This window comes from Pseudoliparis swirei, chromosome 14, assembly GCF_029220125.1.
Source record: "Pseudoliparis swirei isolate HS2019 ecotype Mariana Trench chromosome 14, NWPU_hadal_v1, whole genome shotgun sequence".
NCBI classification, from domain to species: domain Eukaryota; kingdom Metazoa; phylum Chordata; class Actinopteri; order Perciformes; family Liparidae; genus Pseudoliparis; species Pseudoliparis swirei.
This window is the reverse complement of record NC_079401.1, coordinates 4,699,295-4,722,594: the sequence shown is the minus strand read 5'-3', so window position 1 is coordinate 4,722,594 and position 23,300 is coordinate 4,699,295. Positions and strand designations below refer to the sequence as shown.

General features: G+C 48.4%; 1 protein-coding gene across 1 annotated transcript; it reads left to right on the top strand.

Moving 5' to 3' along the window:
- The first annotated feature begins 433 nt into the window (after positions 1–433).
- On the top strand, positions 434–22,106 carry LOC130204432 (gamma-aminobutyric acid receptor subunit alpha-5-like). The gene is made up of 10 exons (XM_056431164.1): positions 434–512; positions 1,112–1,193; positions 1,937–2,055; positions 3,484–3,551; positions 4,624–4,844; positions 9,441–9,523; positions 14,613–14,756; positions 17,995–18,147; positions 18,348–18,559; positions 19,608–22,106. Exons 1-10 carry the CDS (start codon positions 488–490, stop codon positions 19,902–19,904), a joined length of 1,404 nt encoding a protein of 467 aa, XP_056287139.1. The 5' UTR covers positions 434–487; the 3' UTR covers positions 19,905–22,106.
- Positions 22,107–23,300: the final 1,194 nt, after the last annotated feature.

Sequence of the window (23,300 nt, the reverse complement as noted above, 5' to 3'; positions counted from 1 at the left end):
CTTTTTTTTATCAAATTAATAGCCTCTGTTGCAGCACTCCGCTCTCTCGCACCGGCGCCAGGGGGGGGGGGGGTATGAGGAGTGAACCCGGTCTCCTCCGAGGCGGCTCGCGCAACAGGACCGAGGAGGAGGAGGCGCCGCGCGCGTGATGCTGCCGCTGCTGCAACACCTCTGGAGGCGATGCAAGAGACGCGGTGCAGCAGGCACTAGAGGAGGGGAGGCGGCGTAGCCGATAGGAGGAGAAGACCAGACAGACTACTACAACAACGCCAGATGGGGAACCGCTGACAGACAGAGAGAGAGAGAGGAGGAGAGAGAGAGGGGGCAGAAATAGCCCATGGTGGAGAAGCAAAAGGAGAAGAAAGAGGGAAGACAGCCGACAAGCAGGGGATTAGGTGATTGAACCCGTTACAGTTCCAACACTGCCGACAGAGACCCCCAGCCTCCCGTCGCTGTTTTTTGGGGGGGGGGACAACAAAATAATAATATGGTGGTGATGGATCTGCATTCAGGTACCCCCATTTCTTTTCTCTCTCATTTTTTTTCCACCCTGTGGCTTTTTCTCATGAGACACAGCGTGGCGAACAGGAATGGGAATGAGATGCATGTTGTTGGTGATGGTGGGGGGGGGGGGGGGTGAAGATGGAGGAGAGGATTGGGGAAAGGTGGTGGTCGGGGGGGGAATTCATTACATGAATTGTAATGCGCTGGACTCCAACGCAGTCGGAGCTCACACAATGAGGATCCCACTGCAGAGAATAGCGCGGACCCTGTTCCGATGTCGTTCCCCATTCTGTCCGGCGGCTGTTACGACTGTAAAGGTGGAGACGGGTCGGATGTTTAAGAGTTACAGCCTCGTCACGCCGCTTGATTTCGTGATTTCTGTAACGGTCCGCCTCTGTGCAGCGGAGTTTCTTTGCGTGAGTTGAGGCGCCTCATTGAGATCGCTAGACCTCTGGGTCCATCATATTAAGAGGCTGACGGAACAGTTATTTTGGTTGCGGCCCTGGAATGTGGTGCTTTTCTGATGCTATCTTGTTCTTTATGTCTCTCTCTCTCTCTCTCTCTCTCTCTCTCTCTCTCTCTCTCTCTGTATGTGCATGTGTTACAGCTCTGAGCAACAAAGTGAGCAGAATCTCAGTCATGGCGAGGCTCGTCCTGTCCCTGCTGCTCCTGTGCGGATGCCAAAATAGGTAAACTAGGAGCTAAACAAACGTGACGTGGTTGTCACGAGCTTCAAAGTAGAACGCTATATCATCCCCTAAATGAAGCTTCTTAAAGAATAGAGCTCCGGCGATCTTATTGCGAAAGAAAAATGTGTTTAAAGTTGCCATTTGCTCCAGAACGTCCAGTCATTTTTTTCAACCACGCATCCCGATGGCTCCATCTGTCGTTGTGTCAATGACTCTCTTACATCTTTGTACATTGCCAGCTCTGCCCTCCTCTCTTCATCGCATATCCGATCTGCACTCTGCTACATCGCCGCTTAAGTGGCCGCGCTGCACTCAAGAAAAGCGAAACAGATCTTTGGGCGACGCCGTCAGTAAATCACTGGAAGAGTCCACTCTCCCAGATCGATGGCTTTTAGATCACATGTTCCCCCCGTGTCTCTCCCCGCTCGTCCCCGAGCACGGACACAATGTTCTTTGTGGGGAAAAAGAAGGTTGTGATATCGGAGGATGCGCTCATCCTCGAGACGCGACACCTCGCTTCTCGCCGTATTCAGCGTGGGAACTCATTTGTTTATGTTTGGATCACCTGTCAAAGCCGTAATTACCTCTACTGGTAGTTGTGAGCAGTACTTATGTTCACTAATTAATCACAGCCAGCCTATCTTTAATGCGGCAAGCTAATTAATCACAATGACGCGTCGTGTTCGTCCTCCTCCTTCCCTTTTTTTTTTTTACGCTTGCTCCCTTGTCTCCTCTCCTCTTAGTTGCTGCGAGACCTCCACGGAGAAGGAGGAGGCGGCCAACGACAACAGCACCGTTTTCACCAGGATCCTGGACGGGCTCCTGGACGGCTACGACAACAGGCTCCGGCCGGGGCTGGGAGGTTTGCCGAGGATGTTATTTATCATTCGGGGCCCTTTCCTTTTTTATTCGAAAGCAACGACGATGATCTTACATCCAAATATCACAATGTCACAGTCGAGCCTCCCAGCATGCTCACTTGACCCGCTAACCTGAACTCCACCACTAGAGGCCCCGTGAAATCGCAACGGGGTACGAAATTTCAGATGTGGAATTTTTCCGCGCCCACGTCAGCTCAGGTGAACACACACATACACATGTTTCTCAGAGGGTTTCCTTCTCAACCGTGGCCAGGATCATGAGCGCACGCCATGGTCGAGAGAATAAATCAATGTGGCCCAGCTCGCCGCCGCCTGCGTTCAGCTCGCTGTGGTGTTTTATTCACGCTCTTCACCCTGGCAACAGGAGATAACCTTGGGAGCTGAATTGCCATTCAAAGATGGAGAGTTATTTATTTCTTCTTCTAAAGGGACACTGACATAAAAAGGTTTCTTTTTTTCTTTTTCGCCACAGCTCTTTTTTTTCTTATTCCCTCACACTTCCTCGTGTTCAATTTGTTTCCCATGTACATACCTGTCCCATAATTAATTACCCACCGAAGGATGAAAAAAGGCTTTTTTTTTCATGCCGAATGCCTCATGTGTCACGACCAAAGCCTGTTCTCACATCCTGGTAACGGTTGCTACCCTTGACAAGAGGGCCTATAAATACATTGAAGGAGGAAAGGAAAAAAATGAAAGCCTTCATTCAACAAGCTGTTCTCCACAGCTCGGCCAATCCCGGCTCGCCAGGACCACATTTATATGCGTAATGGAGATTTTGTTGGCTTTGCCAGCACAAATGACAGATATGACTTTCTCCCGCTGTCTCCAGAAGGAATGCATGGAGTTAAGCACGTCACGGAAATGTGTGGCTCCATACGAATACTGGGCCTGGCGTTATTCTGTAGCCGCCATCCCACCGGTGCTGGTTTTTAAATGCCAAAATGTATCGTATTGCCTAAATGTCTCATTCATATTTTGGATTTGGACCATTTGCATTCCCCCTTCAGTTAATTAGTGTATTGACAGAAAATTAACTATCAATTGTTTTTTTAATCAATTTAAATTATTTTTCGAAAAATCTTTAGCTTCTCTCATATAACATGAGGGTGTTTTTCTTTTTCCTTTTTTTATACCATATTCAATATAATATCTTTAGGTTTCGGACTGTGAGTCAGACAGAAAAAAAAAAAAATTAATGGAAGATAAAACCCGTTGTTGGTTGCGCCCACAGAGCCGTTAAAGTAGAGACCCTTTACATCGTCCCACACATCAGGGGAACATGTTGCCTCGCGCACCGTATAATAAAGCAGGTTATCAATTGCTACGATTAAAATTCAGTCCAATTACTCTTTTTTAATGGCAATTCTCCACCCCGTAAAACGTTCCCACCTGTGCTCTCTCCACAGAGAACGTCACAGAGATCAAGACGAACATCTTCGTCACCAGCTTCGGCCCAGTGTCGGACACGGAGATGGTGAGTTCATCTGCAGCAAACACCAGAGAGAGAGAGAGAGAGATACCGAGAGAGAGAGATACCGAGAGAGAGAGAGAGAGAGACTCAGCTGCCCAAACACACACATACAGATGTCTCTGAAGCCCACAGGCTACTGAAGGTATTTTTAGATCTAAACTTATATTTACATTCCACGAGTTACCAAAAGATTGTTTCTTTTTCGGGTTCCTTGTAAATGAGACCACAGGAATGTGGATAACTTAGACATTTGAGCGTCAATGCAATGCGGCGGCCTCATTCCAACTTATTCCACATGACTCTTCCCTTTATTAATCCATTCTCTTATGAACTGTAAGATTCCGCTTGGATAGCGAAATGCATTAAACCTCCTCTTTCATTAAATCCTCTATTACACTCCGCAATCTCCCCGGCCCACTCTGACACCGCACCTGCCACTTTCCCATAATTGACTCCAAGAAGGTATTGACAAGGGCGCACGATTGATTAATGAAATGTGGCAAGAGGCCAGGAGGATTCTGCGGTCCGTAAAAGCTTCTGCGTCCGCCTGCTAACCGGTCCTCGGCCATTCGTCTGTTGGGTTCCGAGCGCGCAGCCGGTCGATATTTCGCACACAACCAGATTTACGACGGATTTCTACACCGCTGTGTTTGATCAACTGCAAATTGTCCGTGGATTCATGAAAGCGTAAAGGAGGGGCTGCTGTCATCGGACGCGAGGCGTCGGAGCATTTTATGCTGATTGACATTTGACGTTTTTAACGTCTTAATTTACTTATTTGTAACTCTGAAATGGGACGAGTAAAAAAAATGCCCCAGAAAGCCCCGAATATAACGATGCTCTATAGAACTTTAAATTCTTGTTTTGGGTAAATTCACAAAGACGATGCTCTGAAATTTGACAGTGAGCGCTCCTCTCCAGAGGAGAAGGTCTCTTGCCTTTGGCATCCCTTCAGCACGTTGGGATGACATGATCACAGTGCGGACACGTCGGTAAACACGAGGTTTACCGACATCACATGGACGTGGCTTCTGGGTCCAAACAGAGCCCTCTGAAACCTCCCTTCTGCCCTCAGGAATACACCATCGACGTCTTCTTCCGCCAGAGCTGGAAGGACGAGCGTCTGTGCTTCAAAGGGCCGATGGAGATGCTGCCGTTGAACAACCTGCTGGCCAGCAACATCTGGACGCCCGATACCTTCTTCCTCAACGGCAAGAAGTCCATCGCTCACAACATGACCACGCCCAACAAGCTGCTGAGGCTGCAGGACGACGGCACGCTGCTCTACACCATGAGGTCGGTTCTCCCACCCGGGCGTCATTTATTCACACGTTTAATCTTTTTTCGCCTTCGACGTTTAAAAAAATAGACGAGCCAGAAGCTGTGAATAATTACAAACCCACCTGGTGGCCGAGGTGGACGGCACTTGAAAAATGATGCGGAGAAGTACACGGCACAGTGCTGGGGTTCAAGGTGCAGTTTATGTTTGCCACTATTCAGGCTTGGAATTCTTAAATGAGTGGAGGACACCTCCTCTGTATGGGCCCTCAGCTTTTATTAGAGGTTAATGAAGGAAAGGTTTTTAAGGGTTTATAAAAATCAAAGCTAGCAAGGCCAACATAATACACAATAGTGATAAAAACCCTCTGTATGTGTCCTGGGGAGAGACTAGAGAAATAGTGTCACCCAGTGGCCAATCATGGGCATTTCATTTCTAGGACGGTAAGAGCAAAGTTAAAACGCATGTATTTCTTGAAAGTATTCTTTTTTGATCCCCGTGTATTTATTTATTTATTTATTTATTTGTATGCGTGTTATTCGCAGAACTCAAAAAGTATTGAACCGAATCGCATGAAATTTGGTGGGATGATTGGTTATTATCCGGGGTCCAGTTGATTAGATTTTGGGATTGATCGGGTCAAAGGTCAAGGTCAAAGGTCATGAACAGGTCAAAATCTTCTTGAATCGCATGAAATTTGGTGGGATGATTGGTTATTATCCGGGGACCATTTGATTAGATTTTGGGATCAATCGGGTCAAAGGTCAAGGTCAAGGTCATGGAAAGGTCAACATCTTTTTTTTACCATAGCACGATAAATGTTTGTCCAATTGGCATGCAACTAATGCCAAAATGTTCATAATTCAATGCCCAATCTTGTGATATGCGAAGGTATGCACTCTACCGAGTGCCCGTTCCAGTTCTTTATGTTTTCTTTCAATTCATATTAAAATATTCATGAGACATGTGAATGCCGAAAGCAAGTGCCTCTTTAAATGTAGGAAGACAACTGCAGAGGGAGATCATCCGGGATGAAGAGCGGCCTCTTTGTGAACTGTAGTTGTCGGCAGTGTTGCAGTGAACCGTCGTGATGTCGCGGTGAATCAGGAGAAGGAGAAAGAAGAAGCAGGCCATCGACCAGATGGTGGTCCCGCCGAATTAAACTATAGATATTTGCAACTTAAAACGAGGACAACTCGATGTTAAATCGAGAGACTTCTCTCGCACAAATAATAGCTGCTGTTGTTGTTGTTGTTGTGGAACGCCAGCGGAACCACCGGGGCTCCCTGTGACCTTTTGCGCCGTAGAATTAGAGTAATTCTGTGCTTATCCTCAGGAGTTACTGCAGCTGCAGGACTTAAGAGTGACTGTATATCACGGATGAGAGCACTCTCTCTGACGCCAGTGACACCCACAGGGAGAATAATGCTGGATGGATGGCAGATTATCCATTTGCAACCCCGCTGACATATATACATATCTAAAGAAGTGCGTACTTACAGTCACCTCTTTGTCACACACACACACACACACACACACACACACAGTTATAGTGACGCTCAACCTTGGACCTCGAGGCTTAGCGAGGGAGGGGTTGAGCAAACGTGTGCATGTTCATTTCAATAGGCGTCATTTTATGGAAATCGTATTCATGTTTGAATGCAAAGAATGCATACATATGAGAGAGAGAGAGAGGGGGAGAGAGAGGGGGAGAGGGAGGGAGAGAGGGAGAGAGAGGATAGAGAGGAGAGAGAGAGGGGAGAGGGGGAGAGAGAGAGAGAGAGAGAGAGAGAGGAGAGAGAGAGGAGAGGGGAGAGAGAGGGGGAGAGAGAGAGAGAGAGAGGGAGAGAGAGAGGGAGAGAGAGGGAGGAGAGAGAGAGGAGAGAGAGAGGAGAGAGAGAGGAGAGAGAGTGGGAGAGAGAGAGAGAGAGAGGGAGAGAGAGAGAGGGAGAGAGAGAGAGAGAGAGAGAGAGTGAGAGAGGGAGAGAGAGAGAGAGAGAGAGAGAGAGAGGGAGGGAGAGGGCTTCCGTCATCTAAAAATGGCATCGAATTCGCTGCCACAGTTGAAATGAAGCAGCAGTCGGTTCCTTTAATCGTGTAATTGTTCCAGTGCTGTGTTTGTCATTACCAGCGGAGCTTAACTACAGGCAGCACTCATTTTGTTTTCTGCATAAACACACACACACACACACACACACACAACCGACACGGGTTGCCTTTGGACCGGCCGGCTTTAATGGAGTCACTTGACAGTTTATATGAATTATAATGACGTTTATGTTCACGTTCTAGCACTTCTAGCACAGTTGTTAATTTATTTTGTTGTTTTTTCTTCAGGCCGTGGGTACAATATATAACCCCGGCTCCCGTGGCTGCATGTGAGACACGTCTTGAGATTGTAAAAATAGTTTAAAAAACTAAACGACGTACTGGACGGACAGCGCCGCATGGCGGGAAAGTCCCTGAACTCTTCCGGCTCCGTCCTGCCATGTTCACTTCTTCTCAGCTGCTATTTGATGTGACACACAGTCGTCTTTTAAAGGGACGGGTACGCTGTCGCTCATCACAACGCAAATTAAAAGCCAGTTTCTTTACAGGCATCCCTGCTAATGGGCCCGTGAATATGTAGAACACGGTATGAGACCCCACAGCCATGTTCTCATTTCTTCCTCCCAGACTTCCCTCTCCTCCGCTCCCGGCCCCTCAGCTGTTTTAGACGCAACGATGCACTGATGTCAGCTCTGCGGGGAGCGGAGCTGGCCTCTTATCCCACTTACGCTTCGTTCACTTTGAGAACATCATTTGGAAACCTCCGGCGGCGGCTGCGTTCACGCTGGCGAGCGTTGGAAAAAAAGAACATGACCGAGGAGGATTCGGCCACTTCTCGGTGACACGGTTGTCATCGAGATTACGATGCAGGAAAAACCGGTGAGACCGTAGCTAACGCTGCGGCGGATAAAGCATAAAAACAAACCGCTGGAGAAACCATTCATGCATCGGACCTTTTTCTCTTTTCCTCTGAGAGCTAATTTGAGGGAATGAAAGTGGCCGGGAGCGACTCCAGTTGTAATTTCTGTCTTACTTTTACGGCCCTTTAATAACATTCCTGCCACAGCAGCCATCGCCTCGATTACAATCCCGCCGCCGGCGAAGGGCTTTTTGCAGGGTTCTTACGGTCATGGAAAACCTGGAAAAGTCATGGAATTTCAATCTGGTTATTTCCAGGCCTGGAAAAGTCCTTGAAAAATCACAAAGTTTTGGAAAAGTCATGGAAATGTGTTATATTCACATGTTCATGTACACTGTGTTTGAACAGATTAATATGTTTTTAAAAGAAAGAAGCTTAAATTATAAGCGGGCAATTTTTCGTCACTGTCGTCTTTTGAGCGTCGCGTCGGGCGCCGTTACCTCGTCCGCTTGTCGGAAAAGTCACGTAAAACAAGTTGTGAAGTGGCGCCCGGCGTTACATCTTTCACTGACTACCCGTTCCTCAATACAACGGTATCTGTGTCTGTGACTTTGAATGGTGGGACATTTAAACAGTGGACATTTTGACATATTCTTTGAATCTTTAACGAGCCACTGAGATCATAATAAACGGATGTTTCTTACATCCTCTTCGTCAAGCCCAGTGAATCCACATCACACATATTACTCGTCGTCATCATGCAATGAGCAAACAACGCACGGAGCAACTTGATTCAGATAGCGGAAGCGGGAAGATTTCTGATGCGTGTACGCTTGATTTGTACACTCGAGTCCCTTCATCCTGCGGCTCCTTGAGGACAGTGAGGTCCACGTGGTGGCCTGTATGTGAATGATTGACCTCAGATAGACTCCCCCTCAGGTTCTTAGCAATTCAAACGGTTCCCATTAGGAGATAGAGCGATGTGGACTCTTTATATTTGAAGAAAATAAAAAAGATTACCTCTATGAAAGGCCCAGCGGGTCTTTCGAGTCATGGTCATGGAAAACCTGGAAAAGTCATGGAATTTTAAAATGGTCGTTTCCAGGCCTGGAAAAGTCATGGAAAACACGTAAATCATAAAAGTTTGGGAAAAGTCATGGAAATTTGTATTCATCACATGTTCATTCAGGCGGAGTTTAAAATAATTAATATGTTTTTTAAAGGAAGACGCTCAAAATATAAGCCGGCGTACGCTCTCGATACGCACAAATGTTCTGGATTGTTCATGTTTATACCGAGATTTCAGTTTGGTCATGGGAATGTGGTTTAAAGTCATGGAAAAGTCCTGGAAATGCATTGGTCAAAATGTGTAAGAACCCTGATACCAGTATCGACTTCACGGGGAGACGAATGACACAGGAGCCGGTCGGCCACCAGGTGGCAGTGTTGCCACTGTAATGCTGGTGTTGCTGGGGAGAGAGGGGAATACGCTGCACTTCCAAGCGTCTTGCCTCAGTGTTTCACGGTTATTATTTCAAAGAGACGGCAGAGCTGCGACCTTCCTCCTCATCGTCTTTGGCGCCCTGTGATTTGAGCTATCGTGGCGCCTCCTGTCATGACACAGTGTGCATGACCCACATGATCAAATGCATAAACAAAAGACCTCGCTGCGCGGTTAACGGTGGATCTGTGTGTTTCCTCTCAGACTGACCATATCGGCGGAATGCCCCATGCAGCTGGAGAATTTCCCCATGGACGCACACGCCTGCCCGCTCAAGTTTGGCAGCTGTGAGTATTAATCCCGTCGCTCGACGTCTACTTTTCATGTTCCTCTCGTTCGCCGCCGTGTGATAATCCCGGTTTTTTCCGCGCGAGTCCGACGCGACGCGTCCCACGCGAGTTTAATCTAAATCTAGAGCAATTCATTTGGAACAATTAGGAGTCATTTTGGGCTAATTGATGGAACGCCGCTGCAGGGATTCAGGCGGCGAGTCGTTATCTGCCGCGGATTGCAGAGTTTCCTCACATTAAATGGTCAATTTAAAGCGCTTTGCTGGAGCGCTACGCTGATGTAACCGAAGCACTAAAGAAGGGAAGGCCGTGTCTCTGCTTATCAGAATCAGAATCAGAATCAGAAACAGTTTTATTGCCAGGAATGTTTACACAAACGAGGAATTTTTTTTGGTGGAAGGTGCAACATTTGGACATGACAAACAAACAACAATCAACACGACAGAAAGACAACAAATAATGTGAAAGTGTTTGGGTGTGTGCTTCAAGTGGTGTGTTTTAGTTAAAAGTGTATGTTACGCGTGGCGTGTGTTTAAGTTAAAGTGCATGCAAATAAAGTGGCATGTGTGTGGAGGAGGCCTCAAGTTAAAGTGCATGTTAAAGTGACGTGTGTGGAGGAGGGAAGAAGAAGGAGGAGGGAGGAGGAGTGGGAGGAAGAGGAAGAGGAAGGAGCGGGAAGAAGGAGGAGAGAGGAAGGTGGAAGAAGAGGTGGTAGTCCTGGGGGTGACAGTCAGTCAGTCCCGGGTTCCATTGATGAGCCCGACTGCCGACGGGAAAAAACTTTTGGTGTGGCGGGTGGTCTTTGTCATGATGGACCGCAGCCTCCTCCCCGAGGGGAGGGACTCGAACAGGGAGTGTCCAGGGTGGGAGGGGTCAGCGACAATCTTTCTGGCCCGCTTCAGTGACCTGGAAGTGAACAGGACCTGGAGGGAAGGCAGATTGCAGCCGATAACCCTCTCGGCCGAGCGGATGATGCTCTGCAGCCTGCACTTGTCTTTGGCTGTGGCTGCAGGGTGCCAGACGGTGATGGAGGAGCAGATGATGGACTCAACGATGGCCGTGTAGAATTGTACCATCATTCTCCCTGGCAGGTTGAATTTCCTCAGCTGCCTCAGGAAGAACATCCTCTGCTGGGCCTTCTTGGTGATGGAGCCGATGTTCAGCTCCCACTTGAGGTCCTGGGTGATGATGGAGCCCAGGAAGCGGACGGACTCCACAGCGTCGACGGGGGAGTCACACAGGATGAGAGGGCGGGTGGGGCTGCATTCCTCCTGAAATCCACAACCATCTCCACTGTCTTTAGAGCGTTGAGCTCCAGGTTGTTCTGGCTGCACCAGGTCACCAGGTGGTCAGTCTCCCACCTGTAGGCGGTCTCGTCCCCACCAGAGATGAGCCCAATGAGGGTGGTGTCATCCGCGAACTTTAGGAGCTTGACGGACTGGTGACTGGAGGTGCAGCTGTTGGTGTACAGGGAGAACAGCAGAGGAAAGAACACAGCCTTGGGGGAACCTGTGCTGGTGGTCCGGGAGCCTGAGACGTGTTTCCCCAGCCTCACGTGCTGCTTCCTGTCGGTCAGGAAGTCTGTGATCCACCTGCAGGTGGAGTCGGGCACGTGCAGCTGGGAGAGCTTGTCCTGCAGCAGGGACGGGATGATTGTATTGAAAGCAGAGCTGAAGTCCACAAACAGGATCCTGGCGTAGGTTCCTGGGAGTCCAGATGCTGGAGGATGTAGTGAAGGGCCATGTTCGCTGCATCGTCTGCAGACCTGTTGGCTCTGTAGGCGAACTGCAGGGGGTCCAGGAGTGGGTCGGTGATGGTCTTGAGGTGTGACAGGACCAAGCGTTCAAAGGACTTCATGACCACAGAGGTCAGGGCGACGGGCCTGTAGTCATTGAGTCCTTTGATCTTGGGTTTTGGGGACGGGATGATGGTGGAGGCCTTGAAGCAGGCTGGAACGTGGCATGTCTCCAGGGAGGTGTTGAAGATGTCGGTGAACACGGAGACAGCTGGTCAGCACAGTGCTTCAGGGTGGAGGGGGAGACGGAGTCCGGGCCCGCTGCTTTGCGGGGGTTCTGCTTTTTGAACAGCCTGTTGACGGCTCTCTCCAGGATGACGAGGGTCGTCGCTGAGTTGATGGAGGGTGCTCCAGAGGTGTGAGCCCCTGATGGGCTGGGGGAGGGTGGGCTGATGGTCTGTGGCTTGTTGATGGGGCTGTGGGGGATTGTCTCAGGACTGCTCCATTGTCTTTCAAAGCGGCAGTAGAACTCATTGAGCTCGTCTGCCAGAAGCACATTGTTCATGGAGTGGGGTGATTTGGGCCTGTAGTTGGTGATCTGCCTGAGCCCTCTCCAGACAGAAGCAGAGTCGTTTGCTGAGAGCTGCTGTTGCAGTTTCTCAGAGTACCGTCGTTTAGCATCTCTCACCGCCTTATCAACATAAACCAAATGGCCGAAGGGCCTGACAGGAGCAGCGCTCTCGTCCAGTAATCTGTGACGACACCAAGCGACTGCAGCCACCGTTTACTATTGTACATCCGTGGGGGATGAAAGGGGGAAAATGGGAAGAATTAATCCCTCACGCCACCAAATCTCTCCACCCCCTTCTCTTATTATTTCCTGCGCAGACGAGCGTGTGGTTTTAGTTCTGTTTGTTTGTTTGTTTGTTTGTTTGTTTGTTTGTCTGTGGAGTGGATTGTCTTTGACGGAGCTCTGGACTCCCAGAGTGTCTTTCTAGTTCAGAATGAATCCATTAATATTTTATTATGCAGACTATTTCACTCCGGGAATCATTGCCATACATACTAGCAAACATACATGACAATTTAATTTATATTGAACTGTATTTAATTTGATTTTTCCCATCAATTTTAAGTAGTAGCAGATAAATATTTGGTAAAACATGTGTGTTCCCTCCAGGACTTTCACAGCAATGAATAACTCAAATGTGATAGCGAGACTTTCTTGTTAGATTCAGCTTTTGGAGTTCGTGCTGCTCCTTTGATTGGGAAAAGGTCAAGTTTTTCTGTTGTATAATCTTAATTCATAAAGATGAACAGCTTTTAATGTGCAATTTTTTTGCCACTCTTTTGCCATCTACTATTAACATTCATATTGAATTTTATATCACACACATAGACTTAAACGTGTGATGAAAAGGTAACAACACCAAACTGCATGAACTCCAGGAGAATCAAAACTGAGAGTCACTGCCCCCCCCCCCCCTCCATTCCCGTGGGGCTTTGTGCAGATGTCAGTTTATCAAAATATACTTTTTTTAGTTCCAGGACGTGCACATTCGGACAGCCGCGCCGCATCGCGCCTTGTAACCAATCATCGGGGGCCTGCTCTAAAGTTGGTTCAGGTAAAGCGGACTTAAGGGGTCAAAGGTCGGGCCAAAGCTGTTCTCGTGACCCACATTCTTGTCTCCCACCTGCAGATAAATACTGTCTTCCTCAAGACCTCAACAAGAATCGTTATACTCTCCTGACAAGTGACCCGATCAGCTGTCAGCTTGTATTCTTGTTTGCATTTTCAGACAGGACAGTTCATAATTATTCTACTCTTTCCACAACAGTTTTAACTGTCAAAACGTTGACAAAGTAAGTGTTTTTTAGTCGCCTGGAGGAGCAATAAGCGCTTCTGTTGTTTAGATGTGAGGATTTCACATTTGATCGTCCGGGCTCTCGCTCCACGGGGTTCAAAGAGGTTCAAAGCAACTCTTTGCTGATATTGACACGTGACTCCATGAAACGATGCAGAACATTAGGATTTGTGAACTCCTCTTCCTCCTCTTCCAACAGCGTGTCGGGCTGCTTCCCTCGGAGCAGAGCGACGGTCCAGCCGGTGATGCACACGGCAGCATTAAAGCGTGACCTGTTGTAAAGTTGGCACAGGTGCACCTTCCCGCCCGCCAAGGACTTTAGCGCTTTCCCTACGTTCTAAAATTCCCTTATAATCCCGCATTGCAATCTAACGACCCGACAATCAAGGTCCTGGCGCTCGGCCCGACGGTGGCCAAATTTAAACACGGTATTGTTCGGCGGTGTGCCGCTGCCAAGGGGGCGCCCAGAAATACTCCAGATGTTATCCAGCGGGCAGATAAACCACCGCGGTACTCGAGGCCGAGGGTCCGACGGGTGTTTGTGACAATCGGCAGAAAACACCGTGAACACATTCGATTACAACCCGATTCCTCCGGATAGCGTCTGACCGTGAACCCTGCACTCTACAAACAGTGAGGACATTTGCGATATTTAATTGCGGCCTTTCGAGAACATCAAAATACCCCAAATTTAAAAATGAATATTGAATGAAATGTACGCAGCCCGTCTCCCTCATTATTTAATGCATCTACTGTAAGGTGACATGACATCACAAATAGCTTTTTAGAGGTATTTTCTAATTTTTTTACTTCCACATCCTGATGTAAGGTTGATTTTTAAAGTTAGGGAATAAATCAACATTAATCATTTTATTTTCTGATAAATAGAACTCAAGCTGAACTATGACAGATACAAATCTGCAAACATGCAACTTCAGAGCAAATCCGAGATGAGTCCCTTTCTCCATGCGCGTTATAGTTTTCATCTTGCCATGTTCCAGCCCTCAGAGCGGGGGGGGGGCTGATAGATCGATGTCCAGTGCTTGTACAGGATTCATCATGAATAAATGAAATAGCAAAGGGAGGCTTCAGAGTTTGAGCTCTGCTTTTCATCACCACGGTGACGCAACACATTCTGCTTAATCTGACTCGGTCTGGCTCCTGAGGACGTGGGCGCTCACCTCTGACCCAGAAGTGTCATTTCAACAAAAACACACTCAAATATCCGCCCACACACACACACACACATGCATGAAAGCGAATTTCTGTTTTTTGTTTTTTTTAAGCCTGCGGTCGAATCAAAAAACGCTAGAAAGACTCAGCAGCAGCACACGAGCGACTGCAGAGAAATTGAGGGATTGCCGGGCGGGAACAAACTATTGCCCTCGAGAGTAGATTAACATATATTTGGGATGTTTGTATATTAAAAATGAACGAGTGGAATTGTGTATTCGCCGGCTTACATCTTTGTGTCTGTGTCTCTCAGATGCCTATCCGGTGTCTGAGGTGGTCTACACCTGGACCAAGGGAGCGAGTAAGTCTGTGGTGGTGGCAGAGGATGGCTCCAGACTCAACCAGTACCACCTCATCGGGCAAAACGCCGGCACCGAGAACATACACACGAGCAGAGGTGGGTGTGTGTGTGTGTCACCATGGATCAAGAACAAAAGAATAATAAATAGACATCTATAGCTCAAACCAGCAAAGAAAAGAACCAGGAATGTCAGACTGGAGTAGTAGTGAAGGTGCTAGTGGGGGTCGGGAGACAAAGCAATACAAGTAGCAGGAGAAGCACAAGAATGAACAAAATTTTTATGAAAGCAAAAACCACAAGAGACGCGAAAGAGTCCGAACCCGTTGAGTCCGACGCTCTGCGAATGCAACATGTAGAATCCACTCTGACGGAGAGTGCCACTGCATGGAGTATTCACATAACTACACCTAATGGAGGGGGCATTGTGTGTTGCTAGGAGACGGCCCTGTATGTTCAGCTGTACGACAAGTTGAGATGCTTTCGCAGCCACAATGAGTATTTCACTCTTTGCGATATCTCTTTATGTTCGCCCACATTATCGCTCTACCGTTAGCTCTGTGGGCCACCTCCAGAGAGCAATCCTCCCTCTATCTGATCATCCCACCCCTCCGCCGTTCTTCTGAACCTTTTTCCCCCCCATGAGTGAATTCCTACTGTATGTGGCGCACGATAAGTGTAATACCAAACAACGTGATGCAACTAATTCTAGATTAGAAGAAGATAAACGCCGCGAGGGGAGATGGCCGTGCGGGGCCGGGAGTAAATGTGGGAAACATTATCAGGAGATCAGAGTCAATGAGTGGAGGCGAGTGGAGGAGAGTAGCCTATCCCTCACACAACCAGCTGTCTACAGGCCCATGTGCGCGCACACACACACACACACACACACAGAGTTAGAGAGAGACCTGAGACCTCGGGTTAATCCCTCCATCCAACCACCCATCAGCTTCTGCATAAGAAGATGACATCACAGATCGGTGAGGGATTGGTTGGCTGGCTGTCGCTGAGTGTATCTGCACCAAATGTCCTCACAATGACGGTGAAAGACTTTCCGGTGGTCGCCGTGGGTTACACGTGAGGTACGGGTCGGGCTGGATTTCATGAGGCGCGATCGGAGGCTTTTGATTTAGATGTGATGGAAACAGTTTGACTCGGAATGTCAGCTCGGTCTTGCAAGGATAGAAAAGGAAATGTGTGTTGGGATTGGACAGCCTCGCTCTGACGCGTGTGTGGGGGGGGGGGGGCGTTGAAAGGCATCTGCTTAATACTCTTATGTAAGACGGAACTGTAATACACTTCCCTCCCAGTTTCTAGTAGAATCATTATTAAAAGTGTGGATTTCCCCTTTTTTTTCTCGCACGCCACAACAGAAACCTTGCTGCTGCTTTTAGGAAAAGGGGCAACAGTTCGCTGGTGTCGCTGGTCCACTTGCTGGATGGTTGGTCGGTTAACATGGAGACTGGTTGATCACAAAAAGTCGTCCTCAGGGCTGAATTGTTGAGTCGATGATGAGCATCGCTCTTTGCGTACAGACGTCCGTAGCTCAGAGTATCGCTCGGGTGAGATGTCGTGAGCCCGTAGTTAGCGCCTCTAATCTTGGAAGACGCTCCCCATTTTGAGGACACGAGGCAGGAGATTAGCCAACAGGATTTCATCTTCAAAGACGTCTCTAAAGGACGCGACTTCTGCCGTCTCAGAAGAAATAAGTCCCGGCTAAAAGTAGAAGAGCGGCGTGCGGCTCGGAGGCTTGTAGCGGGAACATCGCGGCTGGTTTTTTAAATTTTAATAATCTGCGTCGACAAATAAAAACACTTTACTTTCCCACTCACCAGTTGACCAGCATGGCAGCGTTGTTCCCCGAGATGAAAGGAAGTTCCCCTCGGACGTCGCGAAATACAAATCCGTGGGAGAAAAGCGGCAAGATCCACCAGAGGAACATGTTCCTCCTCATTCCTCTGCCCCCAGTCCCGTCGGGATCCATGCATCGAGGTCAAAGGTGGCCCCGGGGCGTCCCGGGTCGGCAGCGCCGGGCGGTGTCCGGGTGTTTCCGACAGAGGTTCACGGGGTTGCTGCGAGCCGGACGGCCTGGAGTCATGAGGGCGTCAGAGGGCCCAGGTGATGGGGTCGCAGGGAGAACTGGCGGTGTCGGAGACCTCCCGGTCGAGGCTGTCTGCCCTCGGCCTGCGAAACAAAACCAAATTCTACCTCACTTCTTCGGGCCCGCGGCACATCTTCCTGAATCGCTTCCGGTCTCCTTTCGCACGGCAGCCAGTCCGCTCATTACTCCACAAACGGATAACGCCCTCTCCCCCCCCAAAAAAAATATACAAAATGCCAACACAAGAGATATAAAAATGTCCACGCGGTCAGCCGCCCTCCATCCCACCAGTGATCGGCAGACAGCCGGGCGTCCCTCTCCGCGGCTTAGAGTGTGTCAGCGGTCAGGAAATCATGCTTCATGTGTGTTTGAGGGTGTGTGTGTGTGTGTGTGTGTGCATGTCGGCGCCTGGATTGGCAGGGCGGGGTGGGCCGAAGCCTCCCCCACTCCCCCTCCCCCGCTTCTCTTGGCCCCCACACTCCCTCTCTTTCTCTCACTGATTGCAGGATGCAGATTGTAACCGGGGATTAGGGAGGTTCAAAAATCGGATTTTGCCCGGAGAAAGCCTCATGTATTACTCTGCGTGTGTGTGTGCGTGTGCGTGTGTGTGTTTGAGAGAAAGCCTGTGCTCATGCACCCTAGTGTGTGCAATATAGTCATTGGGTTTTCTCATCGTTTACCAACGCCTGTAGTCACAAACGGCTGCTGGCGGAAGGATTTTTTAAAGCCTCAAATGCAATCTTCAGTTGTTTAACTCTCTCTCTCTCTCTCTCGACTACCCTTTCTCTGAAGCCACCTACAACCGTCTCGTCCACATAATAAATCTGTTGTCGGGTCCTGGCGACCATCAAAGGGGCTTTTTTTTCCAGCTCGCTAATTAATCTAAATTCAGGTTAATTTGTCCGTTTACGATCAACTGAATATAAATTCGGTCTCTTAATCTCCCGTTTCTCACGGACCCGTCCCCGCCGCTCCTTCACAATAAAGAAGACGAGAAGAGTTTACGACCACTTTTCGAGCTGTCTGGTTCATGGTCATAAAAAAGGTCATTTTGCCCGTAATGATGATGTCGTCCTGTGTGGTAACCCGACACCTGTGGTGCTGTAAGGAGGTCAAGTCCCATATTCATTAATCCACGATGTACGAACAACATTGCCTTTGCTTAAAGCAGACGTGGTGTGTTTTATTGTCCGTCTCTAACTTGATATCCTTTCTAAATCTCTGCCTCCCCCTCAGGGCAGTACACAGTGATGATGGCCCACTTCTTCCTGAAGAGGAAGATTGGATATTTTGTCATCCAGACGTATATGCCCTGCTTCATGACAGTGATTCTGTCCCAGGTGTCGTTTTGGCTAAACAGAGAATCGGTTCCCGCGAGGACCGTCTTCGGTGAGTGAGGGCGCCCCTTTACCGATTTACTCGTTTACTTCTTCTTCACGTTTTATTATCTTTTTCTACACGCGGGAGAGTAATCACAGAAGAGCAGCGGCGCCGCAGTGGCAGTTCAGAGTTATTAAAGCGCCCGCCTCTGTTGCTCCTCGCCCGTGCAAACTCAATTTCAACTTGTCGCGGCGTTTGTCTGCACCCAGGGGTGACCACGGTGCTGACCATGACCACCCTCAGCATCAGCGCCCGGAACTCGCTCCCCAAAGTGGCCTACGCCACGGCCATGGATTGGTTCATCGCCGTCTGCTACGCCTTCGTCTTCTCCGCCCTCATCGAGTTCGCCACGGTGAACTACTTCACCAAGAGGAGCTGGGCCTGGGACGGCAAGAAGGCTCTGGAGGCGCAGCACCCCAAGGTGCAGCTCGCGGCTACTTTGACTAACTTGTTTTTTTGTTTCAGACGACCCCAAAACACAAACATCGACTTGCGGAGATTTTGAATTTATTTAGAATATCCCATCCTTTTCTTGTTTAACCCTCCTGTTGCCTTAGGGTCAATTTGACCCCATTCAATGTTTAACCCTCCTGTTATCTTTACATTTTCTAACATATTTTACCCTCGGGGTCAATTTGACCCCAGCAATTAAAACCTCCAGAAAATTATTAGAATTAATATTGTTTCCCAAGTTTAAGTGTGAGGTACTTTATGTTTGTTTGTTGACTACCTAAATCACCCTTTAAATATATAAAAAAGTTGATATTTCTTATATGTTTGACACAGTGAAAAACAGCCTGGGGTCAAATTGACCCGAAAGAACACCGACATTAAACATTGAATGGGGTCAAATTGACCCAAAGGTAACAGGAGGGTTAACACGTTAAAGGAATATTTTGGGATCAGATTAGATCCAGGGTTCGTTCGGTCATGGAAAACCTGGAAAAGTCTTGGAATTTTAAAATGGTCATTTCCAGGCCTGGGAAAGTCATGGAAAAAACTTAAATCATCAAAGTTTTGAAAAAGTCATAGAAATGTGTTATAATCACATGTTCATTTACGCCGAGTTTGAAATAATTAATACGTTTTTTAAAGAAAGACGCTCAAAATATAAGCCGGCGTACGCTCTCGATGCTCACAGTTTTCTAAATGTTTCATGTTTATACCGAGATTTCAGTTTGGTCATGGAAATTTGGTTTAAAGTCATGGAAAAGTCCTGGAAATCCACTGGTCAAAATGTGTAAGAACCCTGACTATACCACGTAGCCGTAACCAGGATAGGGTTAGCCTAGCTTAGGGTTAGCCTAGTTTAGGGTTAGCCTAGTTTAGCACGAATGCAAAGGGAAGCAGCCGAGCTCTGTCCAAAGATTAAACAAACGTCCGCCCAGTCGGACAGAGCTTTGTCGCTATAGAGATCACGGGTCACACCGGCGATGAGCAGCGCTGTAATGTGATCTGTCCCACTGCAGAAGCGGGACCCCGCGGTGCTGTCCAAAAAGCCCAACAACGTTTGCTCGGCGGGCGTCAACTACACCCCCAACCTCACCAAGGACGTGTCCATCTCCACCATCTCCAACACCACGGCGGTGCAGCTCCGGGCCGCCGAGACCAAGGCGGCGGACCCCAAGAAGACCTACAACAGCGTCAGCAAGATCGACAAGATGTCGCGGATCGTGTTCCCCGTCCTGTTCGGAACCTTCAACCTCGTCTACTGGGCCACGTACCTCAACCGAGAGCCGGTGTTGAAAGGAGTGAGCTCAACGTAATCCCCCTCCTTTTTTCTTTCTTCCTGAGACGAGGGAGTTTGCGTCCGGGGGAATAAATTTGAGTCGAATTCGCAAAGTGTGCGGACAAAACGGGGAAAAGGAGTGATTGTTAAAAAAAAAAAAGAATAAAACACGAATATCTGCGCTTGAAGAACAAAAACCAACGACTACCCCGCGCTCTAATTCAAGCCCTCTGAATGGATGCAAGGCTGCAACCGTTTCCTGTTTTTTCACGGCCTAAGAAAACTGCTTCGATCACAAAGAAACTCCCGAGACGGCGGCTGCTTCTCGCTTCGTCCTCGTCTCTCCCGCTGCAGTTTGCATGACGCCCTCCTGGGAAAAAAGAAGGAAACCGTGGACTCCTCTTGGTCTCGAAATCCGACCTTCGCCGCTCAAACAGCGGGAGCGTCGCTTCCTCGCCCCGACTCGAGGTTTTAAACGAAACAAACGCAGCGATTTTTGCTCCCATTTGGACCTATTCTTACTAACCCGAGAGGCTAGAGACGCACTGAGCTTATGCTTTTGAGAAACCTTGCAATATATACGGCATTCGTCAAGTTGATTTCGAAAATGTACTTAATTCCACGCCGTGTGGAGGAAACGCCTCTTGAGATGAATGCTGCAAGCGCATTAATTATTATGTTTTATGTCTCTTAAAAAGAAAAAATAGATTTTTTTATTTTTTACCTTCGACTGCAGCGGGCGTGTTTGTGCGTCTACGTATTTGCTTGAAGATGCAGAGCGGGATCGAGCGCTACCTGAAGGCGAAAAGAAAAATGTGTTCGGAAGATTATCACCGCTGGGGGTTTTCTGCATTCATAAAAAATAAAAGTTTGGCCCTCATACACTGGGCGACCGGTCAGCTGTGGGCGGCGGTGTGTTCAGGGCGAATTTAGGATGGGAGATATGAGCTTTGACTGGATGTTGAGCCCGGGTCACTCGGCTAGGAAACTAATATTCACAGTCCAGAGCTCGGAGCGCGTCACGTACAAACCAGCAGAGGGAGAGTTGGGAGATTTGTCTATTTAGACCACGCCCCCAAGTCCACCGCAACACCAGCCGCGCCGGACGCCGGTGGTCACCAGAGATTTCCCCGAAAAAAAGTCTTTTTTTCAAACTAAAAAAAACGACAACGGCTCCATCAACGACAGCAGATTTGTTTGCCTTTTGGAAATATAGACGTGTGTAAAAGACCACGTGCTTATTCCCAGAGGAATGGACTGTGAAGGCCTCGTCTGGGTCTCAGACGGGAGTCGTGTAAATAAACTTTCAATTTTCCGCTTTTGTTTTTGGGACACGCAGACAAAGAAGAGATGCAGCCGTCGCACGCCCAGAGAGAGAGCGGCGACTTTGTGCGTGAAGATGTTTCCGCCCGGTAACTTGAGTGAGACTCTTGGTTTTTTTTCACATCTTATCGCTTTGTAGAGGAGCTCACGTCTGGCTTTTGGATCTTTTAATCTTTGATACTAAATCCGATAACGCCCCCCCCCCCCCCCCCCCCCCCACACACACACACACACTTAGTTCCTGACTCCTTGGGGCTCATTTGTTTGTTTCTTCGGAGCTGATTCGAGCTGACTCGGCCTTATGTTGAGTTACGTTACCGACGGAAACAGAACTGTCATCGGCATTTTAGGCCCCAATCGTGGAAGTGTATTCAGCCTCCATTCCTTTGTCTGGATGCTGATGTTGGGAGTGATCTGTGCTGCCGGGCCTCCGCGTTCCTCCGCTCAATATCCTCTCAATCTGGCTCGTCGAGGAGATCTTTCCAAGGTCTTAGCGAGGTTTTAAGCCCCGAGCGGCCGACGACAAGCGCTTGTTTTTCTCTCTCTCCTCGCGGTCGTGTCTGTCCTGGCCGCTGCGTGTCACGGGGACACATTTGAGATCGATTAGACGTGCTTTACCCAGACCCAGGGGCCTCTGTGACTCCTTTACAAAGAGCCTGGACAGGGGTCCGTCCCCGGAGGCCTCCGCTCCGCCCCGACACACGCGTGACGTTGCCACGTTTGTTTGTTTTTCGGGCATCTATGAAGAAATTATGTATTTTTATTTCTAGGAGGAACCATCATCCTGAGATATTTGCTTTGCCCTTGTTCGCTATCGCTGAGCTTTAAAGTATTTGTGTGATTCACTCTTTGTTTCATGTGCTGTATTTGTTTCACGTGTTATACTTAAAATTACCGAATAAAAAGGATGAACAAAGACGGCATTCATTATTAAGCGTCGGCTAAAGCTGCTGTATGTTATAGAATCCATCTGACGGCTTAGGGGCCTCTGAATCCTCTCCTGGCTGCTGGTCCATGCAGCTCTTCCCCCGGAGCCCATTCCCCGTGAAAATAGCACGGAAAACTGAATTTATCGCACATTTGGGACAAAAAAATCCCCACTCATTACTTTACGCAGGAATGTTGAAGATGAATCGCTCGAGTTGTCGCCGTCATTATCTGAAGCTATTTCCATCGCTGCGTCCGATGTACGAGTGACCAGATTACTACGGATGAAAGTACTTTCACTTCTCAGATTATATCGAGCCGGCGGATACGAGAACATGCGACATCTCGTCAGCCACAAGAGAGGGAAATCATTTTTGATATACTCACTTTTGAAGGGTGTTTTTATGGGATAATAAAAAGACTAATCGACCAGTTGTAGGCAATCACACTGTCCTCTAAAATAATAATGTATATACCAATATATATTCATGGGAAATAACTTGATGCCACATGCATCATTCTATGTGTTCTTACACTTATCTTATGACTGTGTGTGCATATTAATTCATAATATGTGCCATAAATGTCAGAAAAGTAATCCTCACAGGAAAGTATTGTTTACTTTTGACACTTTAAGCACATAGTTGTTCTTGGTGGAGGGCGGCGGTGGGGATCTCCTCCCTGGAGGCATACGTGTAGTCTCACTTTCATCCACCAGGGGGCAGCGAAGCCTCTCCGTGTGTGCGTTACAAGACTCGCTAGACTGTGGGGTTGAACACCCCCCCCCCCTCCTCTCCAACACTGAGTTGCGCGCCTCTTTAGAGAAGACTTGTTATTTGAGAGGAGGAGGGCTCGCGGTGACGTATGAAGCCCAAACATCAAAACAATCAGTGGATCTGATCCCTTACTGAGTATTTCCAGATACGTGCATGAATGAAAGCTTTATGAAATAATCACATTTCCATGATGACGCAGCCTGGGGAGGAAAAAATATAAAAAAATCTACATCTGGATAATGCAATTGTGATCCAGGTGCAGTGAACCACCAGCACCAGAACTGGCAGCACCAGCACCACCCAACCACTGCGTCCAGGCGTCTGGAGGAGAGAGGAGCGCGCTGCTGGATCCCGTCCGACTGATCACATTGATTGATCGCTCGCGGGTGCGTCCCGGTGGAACCCCT